This window comes from Typopeltis vanoorti, chromosome 6 (assembly GCF_054136105.1).
Source record: "Typopeltis vanoorti isolate ZY-2024b chromosome 6, IOZ_Tvanoo_1.0, whole genome shotgun sequence".
NCBI lineage: Eukaryota > Metazoa > Arthropoda > Arachnida > Uropygi > Thelyphonidae > Typopeltis > Typopeltis vanoorti.
The window spans coordinates 136,538,674-136,559,991 of NC_143554.1; the positions used below are offsets into that span (position 1 = coordinate 136,538,674).

Consider the following 21,318-nt stretch of genomic DNA (forward strand, 5'->3'; position numbering starts at 1 on the left):
GGACACAGGAAGTTAAAGAGGCAGTGAAGGAAAAGAAGAAAGCATATCAAAAGTTCCTGTCAAATAACTCAGCTTGTGCTCTTAGAGAATACAGAGACAAATGCAAGGGTGCTAAACACTGTGTAAAACTAGCTAAACAAAAGTCATGGGAGGACTTTGACAAGATTATAGAAAATAAATATCAAGAAGGTGGCAAAATATTCTGGAGGTTGTTGAAGAAGCTTAGCAATGGAGGAAGGAGTGTTGTAAAAGGAGTTAGAGATGATAAAGGTGACATGAAAATGGGAAAAAAAGATATCCTTGAATTATGGAGTAATTTGAAAAACTGCTAAATGAAACAAGCAGTGATGACAGCATAGTGGTAAAAAAACACTGACCAGGCATGCAGTCAGAAACACATATCCATACTTGAAGTAGAAAAAGCCATCAAAGGCTTGAAATGTGGAAAGGCAGCAGGAGTAGATGATATTCGACCAGAAATGCTGAAGTATGGTGGTATAAGAATCTTACAGTGGCTGCACTGCATAGTTCAGAAAACCTGGACAGAGGGACGAATTCCCAATGATTGGAGTAGAGCTCTCATAGTATCCATATATAAAAAGGGAAATAAAACTGAATGTAAGAATTACAGAGGTATTTCCCTACTGAGTGTTCCTGGCAAGATCTATGCATGTATACTTGAGAAACGGTTGAGAAGAATTGTGGAAGAAAAGCTTGATGAAGAACAAGATGGATTCAGGCCAAATAGAGGCTGTCAGGATCAGGTCTTCACTTTACGACAAATAGTCGAGAAAGCATGGGAATATAACAGAGATCTGTATTTAAGTTTTGTCGATTTGGAAAAGGCATATGACAAGGTGCCAAGAGAGAAGCTATTCAATACGCTACAGTTATATGGTGTCAATGAGGCATTATATCAAGCAATACTTAGTCTTTATTTGGGTTGTAAGTCAGCAGTTAGAATTGAAGGATGTACAGGTTTAATGTTAAATCTGGTGTGAGACAAGGATGCACATTATCCCTTCTTTTATTCATTATCTATATGGATCACATTATGAAGGAAAGTAATATTAAACATGATATCAAAATTGGAGATGTTAATGTCAGCTCTTTGCTTTATGTGGATGATGTTATACTTCTAAATAAATCCACAACAGGTCTGCAAGATTCTCTGACTAAATTGAATAGCTGTTGTAATAGATATAGTATGAAGGTCAGCAATAAAAAGACAAAGACAATGAAAATAGGCAGAATCATTGAAAATGTCAACTGTGTTGTGAATGGAAAACCTGTGGAACAAGTAAAACATTTCAGCTACTTAGGCACGATTTTTACTGAAGATGGTAAATTAAATATAGAAATAGACAACAGAATCAGCAAAGCTGGTATGGTGGGATGTCAATTGAATAAATTCATATGGAAAAAGAGCAAAATTAGTTGGAACACTAAATTAACCGTATACAAGACAGCGTTCAAACCAGTTTTAACTTATGGATCTGAGAGCTGGGTCAGAAGTAAAACACTTGACCAAAGACTAGAGACCACAGTTATGAGAGTCCTGAGAAAGATTATAGGCGTGAACACATGGCATCAATGGCAATGTCATATTAAAAACGAGGATATTAGGAAAGAACTTGACATTGTCGGCATCCAGGAATGCGTTAGCAGACCTAACCTTAGGTGGTATAGTCACTCAAACAGAATGATTAGTCAGAAGGAGAGATTAGCCAAACAAGTGTTCTCTGCCAGGTTGGCAGGAAAACGATCTAGAGGAAGACCAAGATATAGGTGGATTGATACAGTACAAAGTGCCTTAGATGATAGAAATATAAGATCTGATAATGTTGGAGTTTTGACAAGTAATAGACTGATTTGGAGGAAAATTGTAGATAGGAAGTTAGTAATGATGTAATTTTTTTCATGTAGTACTATCATATTCTGTACACCCCTTGAGGGTACATGGCAGGAATTTGATGATGATGATGGTGTTGTAATACCATTAAAATAAATTATGAGAGAATTATGGCAAGCAGTGAAAAAGAAATGCAACAAGAGATGTGACAGCAGTAGGTGAGGAAAGCTATAACTGTAGAAACTTCAAATACTGATCCAAATTTTAGAATTAGCATCTGGAGATTGTGTTGATAAGGGAGAGAATGGATGCAAAAGAGCAGAGAAAGAAGAGTTGTTAGGATAAATGCAGATCTTTGTAATGAAGATGATGACTGTATAGCCAGCAAAGGTTGGTCGATTGGTAGAGCCTCTGCTACTAATGGCTCGTAAAAAGTTAAGCAAGTGAAAAAAAGCTTGTAAAAAGTTAAGCATCTTTAACTTTTTAAAAAGTTAAAGATGCTGTTGGCACACTCTCCCTCGATGGGTCTTTGGACTCCTTGGAGGTGTCACATAATAATAATAATAATAATAATAATAATAATAATAACAGGAGGTAGGAAGTATGCCTGAATGTAATGTCCCTTTTTCATGTTTTAAGGAAAAGGGTAGAAACCCTTTTCCTTAAAACATGAAAACGAGACATTACAATTATTTAGTTTTTTTTACCTCGTGCTGCAGTTCATTTCATTAAACTACAACACTGAGCAGTAACCAGCACTTAAGTCCACCATTTATGAACATTACCATTTACTGAATATTACTGGTTGAGAGTGTGATTAAATGATAGTTCTGATGAAATATTACACATTATTTCAATTATTAACTTTAAAGTTGATCAACTAACTATATTGAAGTCCAGAGTAAACAATTTCAATTGTATAACATAAATTTTACATTATTGTACATGTCTGATCACTATGGAAATAAACACTGATTTTCTATAGACAAACTGCCACTATAGCATCCAATTTCATCATAACTAACTGTTAATCAACAATATGTTGAATTTATTCAACAGAGAAATTTCTGTATTACTCCTCCCACACACCCACATTATACATGTCTGGTCACCACAGGAGTGTATAAAAACTTTGATCCTCCGTAAATGAAATGCTGTAATATAACATCCGATTTCATGTTAAACTTAACTGTCAATCAAAAACCTATGTTCTAGCCAGTGCAAAATAACGGTAGACAAGGAACAGAATTGAAATGTAAAAACTACGTTTTAATTCTATTCCTTTCAATTCCATGGGTCACAGAAGTGAAAGGTAAAGCAAAACAGCAGACATGTGAAAACATTCCGATTCTCTATAGGCAATTGTTGGTTTGTCCCCCATCCCATTATTCGCACATTTCGGATTTACTCTCTTTGTACATTATTATAAATTATACAAAACATAAAGGGGTGATGCTACTGTTTGAGGGCAGAATACAACTGACTTAGAACAACTAGTAATTAAGCCACACTCTCTCTATGTTCACTGGGCATCTACAGATGCTGTATGGTCATTCCGATGCTCGGTGATGTTCCATACCAGGCCTCGCCATGTAGTCCTGTTGTTTGCTTTTCTGGCAGCTTCAACTCTCTGAAGATCAGTCACTCCACACACATCATCCATCCATCTCATTGATGGTCTACCCCTGCCTCTTTTTCCAGGAACTTTACCTTCTATTACTGTTCTGAGAAGTCTTCCTTCCATCCTTTCTATGTGTCCAAAAAATTTTAACTTTCTTCTGTAAATATCCTTAAGGAGCCTTAAAGTTCTACTAATCTTTTCTAACACCCATTCATTTGTATGCCTTTCAGTATATGATATCCTCAACAGCCTTCTGTAACACCACATCTCAAAAGCAGATATCCGTTTCTTATCTGGCTTCTTTAGGTTCCAAGTCTCGCATCCATAAGTTGCTGCTGGAAAAACAACTGCATCTAAAATCCTCAACTTTGTTCCCATGGAGATAGATCCATCCTTCCAGAATTTGGACAGGTCTCTGACTGTTGTTTTAGCCATTCCTAACCTTTTTCTGAACAGCAATTCTTCACATTAATAATGGATCCCAGGTACTCAAACTTGCTGAAGTCCTCAATTCTTTCTCCATTAAGATACACTTGTTTCTCAAGAGCTTCTCTGTTTGTTTTTCCTTTGAGAACCATGATCTTTGTCTTGCTAGAATTGAGTTGAAGTCCTCTGTTATTACTAATCTTGTTAACTTTGTCAAGAATTAGTCCTAGTTCTTCCATGTCATTCTGGTGCCCCTACCTTTCCTAAAACCTGCTTGTTCCTCGGGCATCTCTGCCTCAACTTTGGCCTCAATCCTATTTAGCATGATCTTTAATAAAATTTTGCTTGCATGAGACATCAAACTAATAGTTCTATAATTCTTGCATGCCTTCATATCACCTTTCTTGTGTAGTGGTATGAAAACTGACTTCTTCCAGTCTCTAAGCCATGATCCTGTCTCCCATATCCTTGTAATCAATCTATGAAACACTCTTATCCCTCCATCCCCTGTGGCCTTAATTAACTCTGCTGGGATTTCATCTGCACCTGGGGCCTTATTGCTGTTGAGCTGCTTAACTGCTCTTTCAACTTCATGCCTAAGTGGAGTTCCAGATGAGAAGGCGTAATTATAAAAGGAGGTTTTATTTACTTAGTGACTTAAAGCACAAGTTTAAGCCTAAATTGAATGTCATCAAATTAAGCCACACTTCCAGACATAATTTCAGAAAAATAAAAATACTCAAATTTTTGCAAAAATAATTAAATAGCAACTATGCAATACTGGTAGATATGTATTCATGACTCAGAAAATGACTAAATCACTTGATATAGCATGACTAATGAAACAGCATTCTTGTGACAACTAAGAAACATTCCTATATATACATACATTAGAAATAGCAGCGGCTACAATCTATTACAGTATTTGTCATATTATATAATAATGCTCAATATACCTATATTTAACATTATTAAATGGCATGTGCACAGTAAAATATATGCAAAACAGGGAGTATACTCATTACATCAGATGCTTACTGTAGCATCTTTTTCTATCTTCCATGTGGTCAATATCTGCATGAATTAAGTCATGAGCAATACATAATTATAGCTTGTTGCTTCTTACCATGGAAACAGAAAGGGGTGAAGTCCTATGCAGAGAGGCATGTTTAGGACTTTCACTTTTACTTGGTGAACTATTTGACATAGGATAAAGGTCTGTCTGTGATTTTGTCTGAAGATTGTCATAAAACAATGACAAAAGCTGCTGTACCCATGCATTCCTTCCTGATGACGGTTCACTGTAATGAAGCCAGTGATCTCGAACTCCAACTATAAGACAATGAAAAACGGAATTAAAAATAAACAGAAATAGCTTTCATTGCATATTTGAGAAAATCATAGCAGAAATCATCTGGATATAATAATCAAGAAGAAAGTGAGTAATATACACTCCTCTGTGCAAAATCAATTAATGTAAGGTACTAGAAATGACATGAGACATTAATTATACTTCTGTTAATTATGAATTGCTAACTTTTAAGCCATATCAGTACTAAACCAGAAAATTAACCAAGATATTCTGATTATAGCATGTGAGCTAATCATAATTAGCATGGCAGTGCTATTAAATGACTGTTATACTTCTTTGCAATTTTTTTTTCTCCTTCATCTTCCATTACATCTATTCATTAAGATGTTGGTGTAGCAATCACATAGATAGCAATGTTTTATTAAGAAATACAATCAAACTTGACTAGTTTCATAAGTCACTGGACTTAAATTATTAGGACAAAAAGCCTTATATTAACTGATTAAATAACCAAGTATAATCACAAAAAATTACGAACTTCAACGGTCTAATACAGTGAATTAAACAACATGCATAAAACAGAACAGAAGCTAGTTCATGCTGTCATGTTCTGCTGCATAACTTGTGCCATATCCAAGGTTCGTGGACGTCAGATTTTCAATAAATGCAGAACAAATAAATTTTCAATAAATGCTTCCTTAATTTTTTTTTTAATATAGCATTCATGATCAGTGTACTGCATTTCCATTTTTTGCTGCCGTAATACTTGATAATCTGTGTGTGTTGTGTGAAAGGCTAATCCTGATCTGATCGTCTTCTTTTCATTATCTTTTATATGTTCTGAAATGCAGATATCCTTGAAACATTCTGTCTGGTCTACACAGCATATGCAGCCAGAGCAGTGAATTTTATATATTTCAGATTTTCTTTTTTATGTGCAATTGTGGAAGATCAAGCTTCAGAGGATACAAAAACCTACAAATCTTATATAGAGAAATAAAAGCCACGTTTATTAATGTAAGGTAAGTAGCACTGATATGATTTTGTCCATTATATTCTAGATATAGGGTAAGGTGACTGCATTTCTGAGGATTTGCTTGTTGGTAGGAACTTTAGGAAGCATGTCTTAAAATTTTGATAAAAAAACTGTCCTGAGTTTGGCTGGGTGATTAGTGCATCTGCTCTCCAACCAGCAGGACTGTAGGTTCGAATCCTGCATTAGACATGTATGCTTCACCATAGGAATGCATGATTCACTGATTCTCTTCAGGTGAGAGATGAATTTCATTGCCTGGTGCGAGACCAATGGCCGTGTCCATTAGAGGCTTGAAAAAGTTATGTTTGGTCTCTAGAGCAAGATTTCTGGCCAAGATTAAAAAAAAAAGAAAAAAAAAAGTAGGAATAAACTCCTTAGCCCATTAACCATACTAATGTACCATAGATTTACAATCTCTCTCTCTCCTGAGTGGGAGCCACATAAATAAAATCTTATCTATTAACAAAGAGGGTATGCTTAAGGTAAAGTCGTTCTTCATTTCTATTTTCTATAGTACTGGAGGAGACGTAAGTTTTGTCTTTCAATGTTTTCATCATACCTATGTCACATAACGGATGGTCATGAGAGGCAGTATGTAGGATCTACCAGAAGTCGATTATTTACACTAAGTTTAACTTCTCTTTTTCTTCATATATTTCTAGACAGATGTCTAGGAAGGGTAATTTTCTGTGGTTCTCAAATTCTGGAGTGAATTTTATGTTTATGTTTTTTAAGGTAAAGTTTGAAATCCTCTAATTCCTTAGTCATTTCTAACCAAATGATGAATTCATCAACATATACAGCCATATATTTTTTATTTTTTTCCATTGCTTTCTTCTCAAAATTTTTCCATAAATAGGTTTGCTAGGCACTTCATGATCTTCAAAAGTCTAACATCTGTAGACATGCATTATGGGTATGGCACACATTATGACACAGAGTGTGGCAGCATTAATTAGTTCTTGTTCCATTACATGCACACTGTTTTTGCTGTATTATATGTATTAGACTGTTGAAGAGGGGTGCTTAAGGGCCAAAGCTGTATAACTGAGAAGAGGAGACCTCCACATAGCCTTTAAAGGAATGTGGAGAACCGACCAGGGCTTCTGAATTAATGTCCAATCCTTACCTTCTCGTGGTGCACCCTGTTGGGTAGCTATTTTGATACTGAACGAACGAGGATGGGCGGGCAATTTGGGATTTAGCCGACCAATTTATATTCTTATTGGTTAAACCAAAATAAAAATGATGGTACAACATGACAAAATTTCATGCCTGCTGGGACGTCGCCCGGTTAAACAAGGCCCCCCGTTGTTTTTACCAGGGAACCAGGGCAAACAGAGAAAAGTCAGTTACTGGAACAAATCTGAAAACAAACCCCAACTTAATATCACCAGAGTTAAAGATCGGTACCATCAACATAAGAAGCCTGAATGACAAAGAAATGGAGCTAGCTGAGGAATTAGATAAGAACCAGATCGACATAACAGGGGTGACTGAAACACAAAAGACAAAAACTGGTGAGATCTTTCTCAGCAATAAATACAAAATGTTATCTACAGGCAATGACAATGAAGGAAAAGGAGTAGCTATAGTATTCAACACCAAATACTAGGCTAATCTTCTTGAATGGCAGGCAGTCTCAAGAGAGGGATGTGGGCAAATATCAGAATGGGGAACTGGACAATGAGACTTATTTGTACCAATGGTCAAACGGAAGGTTCTACTAAGGTAGAAGTGGAGGAATTTTTTCAGGCTTTAGAGAAAGCAACTGACACAATGAAAAATGAAAAGTTGGTCCTTGTTGGGGATCTAAATAACAGAGTAGGAAATGATTGTGAGACATACAAAAATATTTTGAGAAAATTTGAAGAAAAGAGCAAAGCTGATAATAATGGCAAATACTTATTGAATTTCTGTTCAAAACATGGGCTAGTTATTACTAACACCGTGCTTCAACATAAAAATGTGTGCACAAATTCACATGGAGAGAAGAGGCAAGGAATAAGAAAAGTCTCATTGACTATGTTATTGTTGATAGTGATGTTTTCTCCCTGGTACAGGACACCAGAGTGTACAGAGGATTTGAAATTGGAAGTGATCACTATTTCGTCTTGAGCAGGATAAAATTGAATTTCACATTGAAAAGAATAACATGTAAGAAAATTTTAAACCAATCAAAGTTGAGCAGCTCTCAGATGTGAACTGTAGGCTAAAATACACAAAGATTATTGAAGAAAAAATGAAAGAGTTTGAGAACAGGAATCAAACCTTGGAGATTCAGTGGCAAGTCTTGAACAAAACCCTGATTTATTCTGCCAGAGAAGCATGTGGTGAGATTGTCTGCAAGGATAGAAAAATCAGAACTCCAATGTGGCCAAATAGAAGCTGTCAGGATCTGATCTTCACTTTATGACAAATAGTTGAAAAATCATTGGAATATAACAAAGATTTGTATTTAAGTTTTGTTGATCTAGAAAAGGCATAGGACAAGGTGCCAAGGGAGATGCTATTCAATATGCTACAGTCAATGGGGCATTATATCAAGCAATACTTAGACTTTATTTGAGTTGTACGTCAGCAGTTAGAATTAAAGGAAGTACAGGAAGATGGTTTATTGTTAAATCTGGTGTGAGACAAGATGTACATTATCCCCTCTGTTATTCATTATCTATATGGATCACATTATGAAGGAAAGTGGTATTAAACCTGATATCAAAATTGGAGATGTTAATGTCTGCTCTTTGGTTTATGCGGATGATGTTATACTTTTAAATAAATTCGCTAGAAGTCTGCAAGATTCCCTGACTAAATTGAATAACTGTTGTAATAGATATGGCATGAAGATCAGCAATAAAATAGACAAAGCAATGAAAATAGGCAGAATCGTTGAAAATCTCGACTGTGTTGTCAATCGAGAACCTCTGGAACAAGGAAAACATTTCAGCTACTTAGGCATGATTTTTAGTGAAGATTGATGGTAAATTAAATAGGGAAATAGACAACAGAATCAACAAAGCTGGTATGGTTGGAAGTCAACTGAATAAATTCATATGGAATAAGAGAGAAATTAGTCGGTCGGAACACTAAATTAGCTGTATACAAGACAGTGTTCAAACAAGATTTAACTTATGGATCTGAGAGCTGGGTCAGAAGTAAAACACTTGACCAAAGACTAGAGACCGCAGATATGAGAGTCCTGAGAAAGATTAGAGCCGTGAACAGATGGTATCAATGGCAATATCATATTAAAAACGAGGATATTAGGAAAGAACTTGACATTGTCGGCACCCAGGAATGCGTTAGCAGACCTAACCTTAGGTGGTATGGTCACTCAAACAGAATGATTAGCCAAACAAGTGTTCTCTGCCAGGTTGGCAGGAAAATGATCCAGAGGAAGACCAAGATATAGGTGGATTGATACAGTACAAAGTGCCTTAGATGATAGAAATATAAGATCTGATAATGTTGGAGTTTTGACAAGTAACAGGCTGATTTGGAGGAAAATTGTTGATAGGAAGTTAGTAATGACGTAAATTTTTCATGTAGTACTATCATATCCTGTACACCCCTTGAGGGTACATGGCAGGAATTTGATGAAGATGAGATAAGATAGGTATTATTTCTGGGAAAACTCCCATGTTACTCCTCTTAAAAACTATTATATTTACGGCTATTTTACCTGCTTTTGTTTAGGAGTGCTTCTTTTTTTAATGTCTTTGGCTTTTTACTCAAAAATTTTTAGGGCATTGCAAATATATTTTAGAGACAAATATATGTGGCATAACAGAAGAAAATTCGCACATAACGTTTCTTGGATGATGTTGCCTGTCTTCTTTCTGCGGTGTGCAAACTTCTGCTGTTATGGTGTTGAAAAGTGGGGGGGGCTTAGGCAATTTGAGAGAATTAATTTGAAAAATTCCAGGTTTTGCAGAGCACTTTTTTTGTTGGGTGAGAAAAAGATGAAAAAGGCAGCTGAAAACAGAAACTGTTTTTTAGAGGAAGGGGAAGGGTTTATGGGAAAAGGGAGTTGGGGAGGGTTTTGACTGGGTGTGAGCCGTTTCGACCATGTGAGACATCGTCTGAACTCATGGAGGAAGTGGATGCCATGTCACATCGGCTTGGTGTATCTGCCTTTGAAATGTTTGTGTTATCGCCTATTGGTCGGAGTTGTGACCTAATTTTTATGTCATGGAGCTTCCAACACTCGGAGATTATGTAGGGTCGGTGGGTCAAAACTCAATCAACGTCCACCAACCCTACAAAATCCCCTAGTGTTGGAAGCTCCATCACATAAAAATTAGGTCACACCTTCGACCAAAAGGCAATAACACAAACACTTCAAAGGCAGATGCACCAAGCCGATGCGACATAGCATCCACTTCCTCCATAAGTTCAGATGGCGACCCACACAGTCGAAACAGCTTGCACCCTGTCAACCCTCTCCCTGGCCCCCCCCTTTTCCCATAAACCCTTCACCTTCCTCTAAAAAATTGTTTATATTTTTAGCCCTCTTTTTCATCTTTCTCCCAACCTACAAAAAAAGTGCTCCTCCCATCCTTAAAAATAATTTATGTATATATTATATAAAAAAAAAAAGATTTTTCAAATTAATTCTCCCATATTGCCTAAGCACCCCCCCCCCCACTCCTCTATCAACAACACCATAACACCAGAAGTATGCACACTGCAGAAAGAAGACAGGCAACAACATCCAAGAAAAGGTATGTGCGAATTTTCTTCTATTATGCGACATATATTTGTCTCTAAAATATATCTGCAATGCCCTAAGAATTTTTGAGTAAAAAGCCAATGACATTAAAAAAAGGGGCACATCTAAACAAAAGTAGGCAAAATAGCTGTAAAAATAATATTAAGATAAGATATTATCTTAATACGATATTAATAAGATTATATATTACCATCAATACTTGGTGGTATTGATGGCAATACTGATGCTCTATAATAGGGAGTAAAGAGTTTGTACTTGGGTTTGTACTATAATAGGGAGTAAAGAGTTTGTACTTGGGGTGCTTAAGGGTCAAAGCTGTATAACTGAGAGGAGACCTCCACACAGCCTTTAAAGGAATGCGGAGAACCGACCAGGGCTTCTGACCTAATGTCCAATCCTCACCTTCTCGTGGTGCACCCTGTTGGGTATCTACTTTGATACTGAACGAACGAGGATGGGCTGGCAATTTGGGATTTAGCCGACCAAATTGTATTCTTATTGGTTAAACCAAAATAAAAATGGTGGTACAACATGACAATTCATGCCGGCTGGGGCGTTGCCCGGGTAAACAAGGCCCCCGTTGTTTTCGCTGGAGATTCTGTTCCAGGGAACCAGGGCGAACAGCGAAAAGTCAGCTACTGGAACAAATCTGAAAACAAACCCCAACTCAACATCACCAGAGTTAAAGATCGGTACTATCAACGTAAGAAGCCTCAATGGCAAAGAAATGGAGCTAGTTGAGGAATTAGATAAGTACCAGATCGATATAATAGAGGTGACTGAAACAAAAAAGACAAAAACTGGTGAGATCTTTCTGAACAATAAATACAAAATGTTATATTCAGGCAATGACAATCAAGGAAAAGAAGGAGTAGCCATAGTATTCAACACAAAATATGAGGCTAATCTTCTTGAATGGCAGTCAGTCTCAAGTAGATTAATGTAGGTAAATATGAGAATGGGGAACTGGACAATGAGACTTATTTGTGCCTATGGTCCCACTGAAGGTTCTACTAAGGTAGAAGTGGAGGAATTTTTTGACGATTTAGAAAAAGCAACTGACACAATGAAAAAGGAAAAGTTGGTCTTTGTTGGGGATCTAAATAGCAGAGTAGGAAATGATTGTGAGACATATAAAAATATTTTGGAAAAATTTGGAGAAAAGAGCAAAGCTAATAATAATGGCAAATATCTGTTGAAATTCTGCTCAGGACATGGACTGGTTATTACTAACACCATGTTCCAACATAAAAATGTGCACAAATTCACATGGAGAGAAGAGGTTAGGAATAAGAAAAGTCTCACTGACTATGTTATTGTTGATAGTGATGTTTTCTCCCTGGTGCAGGACACCAGAGTGTACAGATGATTTGAAATTGGAAGTGATCACTATTTAATCTTGAGTGGGATAAAATTAAATTTCATATTGAAAAGAATAACATGTAAGAAAGTTTTAAAGCGAATAAAAGTGCAGCAGCTCTCAGATGTGAACTCTAGACTAAAATACAGAAAGATTATTGAAAAGAAAATGAAAGAATTTGAGAACAGGAATCAAACCTTGGAGATTCAGTGGCAAACTCTGAAGAAAACATTGATTGATTCTGCCAGAGAGGCATGTGGTGAGGTCGCATGCAAGGATAAAAAAATCAGAACTCCCTGGTGGACACAGGAAGTTAAAGAGGCAGTGAAGGAAAAGAAGAAAGCATATCAAAAGTTCCTGTCACATAAGTCAGCTTTTACTCTTACAGAATACAGAGACAAATGTAAGAAAGCTAAACAGTGTGTAAAACTAGCTAAACAAAAGTCATGGGAGGACTTTGGCAAGAATATAGAAAATAAATATCAAGAAGGTGGCAAAATATTCTGGAGGTTGTTGAAAAAGCTTAGGAATGGAGGAAAGAGTGCTGTAAAAGGAGTTAGAGATGATAAAGGTGACATGAAAACAGGAGAAAAAGATATCCTTGAAGTATGGAGTAATTACTTTGAAAAACTGCTAAATGAAACAAGCAGTGATGACAGCACAGTGATAAAAAAACACTGCCCAGGCATGCAGTCAGGAATACATATCCATACTTGAAGTAGAAAAAGCCATCAAAGGCTTGAAATGTGGAAAGGCAGCAGGAATAGATGATATTCGACCAGAAATGCTGAAGTATGGTGGTATAAATGTCTTACAGTGGCTGCACTGCATAGTTCAGAAAGCCTGGACTGAGGGACGAATTCCCGATGATTGGAGTAGAGCTCTCATAGTATCCATATATAAAAAGGGAAATAAAACTGAATGTGGGAATTACAGAGGTATTTCCCTACTGAGTGTTCCTGGCAAGATCGATGCAAGTATACTTGAGAAACGGTTGAGAGGAATTGTGGAGGAGAAGCTTGGTGAAGAGCAAGCTGGATTCAGGCCAAATAGAGGCTGTCAGGATCAGATCTTCACTTTGCAACAAATAGTCGAGAAAGCATGGGAATATAACAAAGATCTGTATTTAAGTTTTGTCGATTTGGAAAAGGCATATGACAAGGTGCCAAGAGGGAAGCTATTCAATACGCTGCAGTTATATGGTGTCAATGGGGCATTATATCAAGCAATACTTAGTCTTTATTTGAGTTGTAAGTCAGCAGTTAGAATTGAAGGAAGTACAGGAAGATGGTTTAATGTTAAATCTGGTGTGAGACAAGGATGTACATTATCCCCTCTGTTATTCATTATCTATATGGATCACATTATGAAGGAAAGTGGTATTAAACCTGATATCAAAATTGAGATGTTAATGTCAGCTCTTTGCTTTATGCGGATGATGTTGTACTTCTAAATAAATCCGCTACAAGTCTGCAAGATTCTCTGACTAAATTGAATAACTGTTGTAATAGATATGGCATGAAGATCAGCAATAAAATAGACAAAGCAATGAAAATAGGCAGAATCGTTGAAAATGTCAACTGTGTTGTGAATGGAGAACCTGTGGAACAAGTAAAACATTTCAGTTACTTAGGCACGATTTTTACTGAAGATGGTAAATTAAATATAGAAATAGACAACAGAATCAGCAAAGCTGGTATGGTGGGAAGTCAATTGAATAAATTCATATGGAATAAGAGAGAAATTAGTCGGAACACTAAATTAGCTGTATACAAGACAGTATTCAAACCAATTTTAACTTATGGATCTGAGAGCTGGGTCAGAAGTAAAACACTTGACCAAAGACTAGAGACTCTCATATATGCGGTCTCTAGTCTTTGGTCAAGTGTTTTACTTCTGACCCAGCTCTCAGATCCATAAGTTAAAATTGGTTTGAATACTGTCTTGTATACAGCTAATTTAGTGTTCCGACTAATTTCTCTCTTATTCCATATGAATTTATTCAATTGACTTCCCACCATACCAGCTTTGCTGATTCTGTTGTCTATTTCTATATTTAATTTACCATCTTCAGTAAAAATCGTGCCTAAGTAACTGAAATGTTTTACTTAGATGGAAATGTAAAACATTTCCATCTAAAACTGTTCACACCTCTAATCTTTCCTGAGAAAGATTAGAGGTGTGAACAGATAGCATCAATGGCAATATCATATTAAAAACGAGGATATTAGGAAAGAACTTGACATTGTCAGCATCCAGGAATGCGTTAACAGAGCTAATCTCAGGTGGTATGGTCACTTAAATAGAATGGGAGAGGAAAGATTAGCAAAACAAGTGTTCTCTGCTAGGTTGGCAGGAAAACGACCCAGAGGAAGACCAAGATATAGGTGGATTGATACGGTACAAAGTGCCTTAGACGATAGAAATATAAGATCTGATAATGTTGGAGTCTTGACAAGTAAGAGACTGAATTGGAGGAAATTGTAGATAGGAAGTTAGTAATGATGTAAATTTTTCATGTAGTACTATCATATCCTGTATACCCCTTGAGGGTACATGGCAGGAATTTGATGATGATGATGATGATGAGTTTGTACTTCTGAGAAGAGTATGTCGTTTTGCTTTGTTTAACATTTGAGCAATCTCAAAATGTAATTTATTTGCTTCATCTGTGTGTAATTCTCCGATACGTGATTTCCAGAGTTACCATGATTTGTAAGGTATATGTTGAGAAGACGAGACAAAATCATTAGACAAAAATCATTCATTTGTTAGCAGTCTATTGTTTTCCAGCTGTTACAGTTAGGCTCAGTTATTGGTTGATTATTGTCGCAGTTTCTTCCTTCTAATATTTCAAACTTATGAACTGATCTATAATTATGAATGAAATGTGTTCGTATGGCTAAGGATAGTGAAATATGAGAAATTAATTCAAAAATGATCTTGACTGAGAATATTATTATTACATGACACCTCCAGGGTGTTTTTTCACACTCATCGTGGGAAGACACTACTTCACTAAATACATCTCACCCTCTCCACCACTACTTAATTCTCCTACTATGACACTACTACCATCACTGCCATCTACCGCCCATCATCACCAACAACTCTATTTTTTGTCTGTAAACCGCATGTATTCTGAAGGCCAATTTGTCTGTACGAGTGATGAAAAACTCTGCTACCTTCGTATGAGATGGGCTAACTCACCTTGAATTGAAAAAGCCCACATAAGGATGCCCCTCATCAGAACAAGAATCGAACCCAGGTTTTTTCCAATCAAAAGATGCAACGTTCCACTGATCTTCCAATTACACTACAGAGGCATAATAATGCCTCCTCCTCCTCCTTCTTCTGCTAAGAACGTGACTGGATGGTCTCTTTAATTTTAACAAAATTAGGAATAATATCAAGAGTGTGACAGAGCACGTTTCAGGAACACAAGTTCCTTAAGGATAATTAAGCTACATTTGAAGAAAGTTAATCTATTATGCAGATTAGCTTTCTTCAAATGTACTTTATTGTATCTTCTTACAGGTTTCCAATATTCCTCGCCAGAGGGGTTTGTAATTTTCAATGGAATATGTGCACTAGACATATTCAAATGACTTTCACAGCTTACACATATAACAAAAATTATATAGAATTTTATTCAAAAACTCCAATATATCTCATCGAAAGTTACGTGGACACATCAGGGAGACAGACCATTAACTACATGCAAAACATGAATCAAAATAATGAGTAAATCATGCATATATCAGCTATTCTCAGTTGCAGCTGAAGTGATTACTATTAATTGTTTATAAGTTTTGATAAATTAATAATTATTTAAACTTTCTTTTTTTTTTTATTTCACAACTTTGTACAATTGTTCCTTTGAACTCTAATAGTGTAATACCATATACTTCAGCTAATATACTAATACCATATAATCAAGACACAAACTAATATATGCATGATTTATGATTCATTCTTTTGATTCATGTTTTGAATACAGTGTCTCCCTGTGATGTCCACGTAATATTGGATGAAATATTTTGGAGTTTTTGAATCATATCCTATATAATTTTTATTACACATGTAAGCTGAAAGTTATTTAAATATGTCTAGTGCACATGTTCCATTAAAATTATTTAAACCATATCTAATGATTATTGTTTAGTGCTCATATGCTTGTCACAGTTATAATTTTTGCTCTGAAGTTGCTGGGCAGAAAACCAAGAAACTTTAGTTACTTCAATAAATTAATTTTTCCTTTCTTGGTGTTGTTTATACTGTCAAGCACTATTGTGAATAATCAACACCTAAGCCTGTCAATACATTAACATTAGCTTATGAAACTTCCTATACAGCAAAGAACATTAAAGTATACTATGGATGATCACTGGCGAGGATAAAATCAAGATTTTTTTTATCAGGTTTGTCTGATATTCTGGTAAACAATATGTGTGAAATTACTAGTGAGTGTGAATGCCTCATTATCTCTACCTGTTGGATCTGTGCAGTGCAAGAAAAGAAGCCAGGTGAAACTGCAAAAATTAAAATATCTGAGAAAACTGAAGGAAGAAGCAAGAAGCCTTCTTGGTTATAACCCCAATAATGATAGGATACTCTCTAATAGACTTAAGGCTCAGCCTACCAATGTATCAATTGTGGTAGTTTATGCATCCCACACAGATAGGCCTGAAGAAGAGAGTGAAGAATTCTATGAAAACTTGCAAACTGTTTTGGACTGCCTACCAAGGAGAGACATACTGTACATCTTAGGAGACTTAAATGCAAAAGTGGGAAAGAGTATGAGAGTCAGGCCAGAGTGTGGCATGTTTGGTCTGGGTGAACGTAACACCCATGGTGAAAGACTGTTGGAATTTGCCCGTGCTAACAGATTAGTTATTACCAATACCGGCTTCCAGAAACATCCACGACGGACCTATACTTGGACATCCAACATTGATAGGTCAAGGCACCAGATTGATTACATCCTGGCTCTCCAGCAGTGGAAGACAAGCATCTCTGATGTGCATACTTGTCCTGGAGCAGATTGTGGTACAGACCATCAGCTGGTAAGAACCAAAGTAAGACTAAGACTCCGAAGACTCCAGGTCAGGCACATTCCACTAGATTGGATGTTAGAGTAATTCCTAGTGGATTCACAGAAGAAACATCAACTCGGCTGGATGATTTTTTGGAGACCAATGAGGAAATCTCACCAGAAATGCTTTGGGAAGGAGTCAAGATGATAATACAGGATACAGCGAAGATGTATCTCGGCCCAATAAGAAAACCAAGAGACCCATGGATATCAGATTCAACATGGGAACTAATCAAAAGAAGGCGGTTGGAAAAACAAAGAGACACAGGGACCAAAGAATACAAGAGATTACAGAGAGAAATCAGAAGAGCCATCAAGCAGGATAAGGAAAAGTTCTATACTAATAAATGTGAAGAAATAGAGTTCCAGATGAGAAGGCATAATTATAAAAGGATGTTTTATTTAGTTTGTGACTTAAAGCACAAGTTCAAGCCTAAATTGAATGTCATCAAAGACAGGAATGGATCATTACTAACAGAAGAGTTGGAAATCAAAAACAGATGGAAAGAATACTGTGAGGAACTGTACAGCAGAGTGGATAAAGAAAATGTGGAGTCCTCCCACCAAGAAAATTTTGATTTGGAACCTCCTCCACTTAGGCATGAAGTTAAAAGAGCAGTTAAGCAGCTCAACAGCAATAAGACCCCAGGTGCAGATGAAATCCCAGCAGAGTTAATTAAGGCCACAGAAGATGGAGGGATAAGAGTGTTTCACAGATTGATTATAAGGATATGGGAGACAGGATCATGGCCTAGAGACTGGAAGAAGTCAGTTTTCATACCACTACACAAGAAAGGTGATATGAAGGCATGCAAGAATTATAGAACTATTAGTTTGATATCTCATGCAAGCAAAATTTTATTAAAGATCATGCTAAATAGGATTGAGGCCAAAGTTGAGGCAGAGATGCCTGAGGAACAAGCAGGTTTTAGGAAAGGTAGGGGCACCAAAGATCAGATCCTTTGCCTTAGACAGATCATAGAAAAATATAAAGAATTCAGACTCCCTCTGGTAATGTGTTTCTTAGACTACTCTAAAGCTTTTGACTGTGTTGAGCATGTGAAACTGTGGGAAGTAATGGAAAGAATGGGTTTTCCTCAACACACTATCAGGTTGATAGCCAACTTGTATAAGGAGCAAGAAGCCACAGTAAGAACAGGTGTTAGATTAACTGACTGGCTTCAAGTTGGAAAAGGAGTTAGACAAGGATGTTTACTTTCTCCTCACTTGTTTAGTATATATGCACAGGACATCATGCGTGAAGCATTGGATGAGCTCAGGACAGGAATTACGATAGGAGGTAGATTGATCAGTAATCTGAGGTACGCTGATGATACAGTACTCCTTTGTAATGACATGGAAGAACTAGGACTAATTCTTGACAAAGTTAACAAGATCAGTAATAACAGAGGACTTCAACTCAATTCTAGCAAGACAAAGATCATGTTTCTCAAAGGAAAAACAAACAGAGAAGCTCTTGAGAAACAAATGTATCTTAATGGAGAAAGAATTGAGGAAGTCAGCAAGTTTGAGTACCTGGGATCCATTATTAATGTGAAGAATTGCTGTTCAGAAGATGTCAGAAAAAGTATCAGAATGGCTAAAACAACAGTCAGAGACCTGTCTAAAATCTGGAAGGATGGATCTATCTCCATGGGAACAAAGTTGAGGATTTTGGATGCAGTTGTTTTTCAACAGAAGGCTGTTGAGGATATCATACACTGAAAGGTGTACAAATTAATGGGTGTTAGAAAAGAGATTAGTAGAACTTTAAGGCTCCTTAAGGATATTGACAGAAGAAAATTAAATATTTTGGACACATAGAAAGGATGGAAGGAGGACTTCTCAAAACAGTAATAGAAGGTAATGTTCCTGGAAAAAGAGGCAGGGATAGACCATCAATGCGATGGATGGATGGCGTGTGTGGAGTGACTGATCTTCAGAGAGTTGAGGCTGCCAGAAGGGCAAACAACAGGACTACATGGTGAGGCCTAGCGTGGAACATCATCGAGCATCGGAGTGACCATATGGCATCTGTAGATGCCCAGTGAACACAGACATGGAGAAAACTGATAAAATCTTGATTTTTATCAATTTTCTCAGAAATTTTATCAGGAAAAAAAAATCAGTATTTAAATTGAACATTTAGAATGACTGATAACAATAACAGAGTGAAAGATGGAACTGATGAAATTAATTTATGAGTTAGAGAGATGAACAAAATTAAGTAGTTAGAATTACACATTACACCAACAAACTGCAGTACAAACCTAACAAACATACTAAAATTCAGAATATGAATTAAGCAAACATACTGATGATAATTAAGTTTTTTTTTCTTGTTTTTCTGGAAATAAAACCATTTAATGAATAACACAGAGTTTATGAAGTCTGTGAAAGTTTTGACTTCAAAAAAACTAAAAAAAAACCCATCAATATCTTGCTGTTCTAAACTTTTCTTAGAACAGCAATATCTTGCTGGTCTAAGAAAAGTTTACAGGTAAAGCGAGACATAAGACTGCACAAACTATATTACATTTTAATTCCTAAGTTATTCAGGCTCCTTAAAATTTGTGTTTTGAAGATATCCAAATTATGATGAATAATCAGAAGCATAAAATTAAAGATCCAGGATAATTAAGCAACACTTTCATCATGCATTAAAAGTAAATGCTTACATGCACGATGATAGGGATAATAATCCATAATTAATTTCTGCAAGGACACTTGTAAAGCACCACCACCTTTTAAACCAGGATGCTGTGACCTACCATCTGAAAGGACAAAGGAAATATCAGCTTACTATATTTTATATATCTTCATATATTTTTCGATATATATATTAGTCATTTCAGTCATTTCATTTCTTAATATACATTCTTTAGAATGTATATTAAGAAATAATATTACAATATATATATAATATGAAAGATTTTATTGCTAATATACTTAGTTTCTTTGGCACTGTGGCCAGCTTCATCAAGATTACAAAGTAAAAATGAACAAATAATATGTTCACTATCAACTGAGAAAGTTAAGCTTCTCAGGCTAAGAAAAGCATGCTTCATTTTTGACTTGATGAACACAGTTTTTTATACTGCACATCTTTCTGGCTGAAATGCTTAATAAAAGAAACTAATCAAACATTTTAATTATTATTTTTCAAAACAATTAAACAATCCCATTAGAAACAGCATTTCTTCATCATTTAGAAAATTAATAAAGAAAAACAATGGGCTTAAATAATAACAATAAAGCTTAAGTGAATTTACCTTTAGGATCTAAATCATCACAGAGATGTAAATCGATCCGACTACATAAAATATGATGAGATGTTTCTACTACATCATGACGAGTGAATATTGGTGATAGTTTACTGCTTGTTTTCGTATGGTGACCTTTTTCCTGAAATTTATCTGGTTGCTGTTGCTGCTGGTGCTAAAATTTGTTTGAATAATACAAAACAAATTGGATTAGGGGAAACAAAATCTACAATAAGCTTATTATAAAAAAAATTCCAATTTTCTAACTTTTAAAAAAGCATGAAAAATTATAACAAAAAACCTTTTCCTATATCTAAACTGGGGGGGGGGGGGGGATGAAATCCAAACCACACCTCCATATTTACCTCCTAGACACTGAACTGAGATTTGCAACTCATATTACAATATCTAATAAAGCTCTTAAAAAGCTTATTATCATCAAATAGGCTTTGTGGAACAAAGTGGGGTGCAAAACCGAAGACACTCAAAACTAGATATATGGCACTCATACGGCCCACTATGGAATATGCCTCATTAATCTGGGCTCAAGTTTCTACTAGCTCAAAACAAAAACTTGACAGAGTACAATTAAAAGAGGCAAAAATTATCATAGGTGCAGTC

General features: G+C 36.0%; 1 protein-coding gene across 1 annotated transcript in view; it reads right to left on the reverse strand.

The window, feature by feature from the left end:
- Positions 1-21,318, reverse strand: part of LOC150105975 (bridge-like lipid transfer protein family member 3B) — a 315,418-nt gene that overhangs the window by 144,827 nt on the left and 149,273 nt on the right. The window contains exons 8-10 of the mRNA XM_090393732.1: positions 20,707-20,872; positions 20,113-20,208; positions 5,026-5,231 (exon numbers count right to left, since the gene is read on the reverse strand). Of these exons, the coding sequence (XP_090249858.1) occupies positions 5,026-5,231; positions 20,113-20,208; positions 20,707-20,872 (468 nt within the window). The remainder of the gene's footprint in view (positions 1-5,025; positions 5,232-20,112; positions 20,209-20,706; positions 20,873-21,318) is intronic.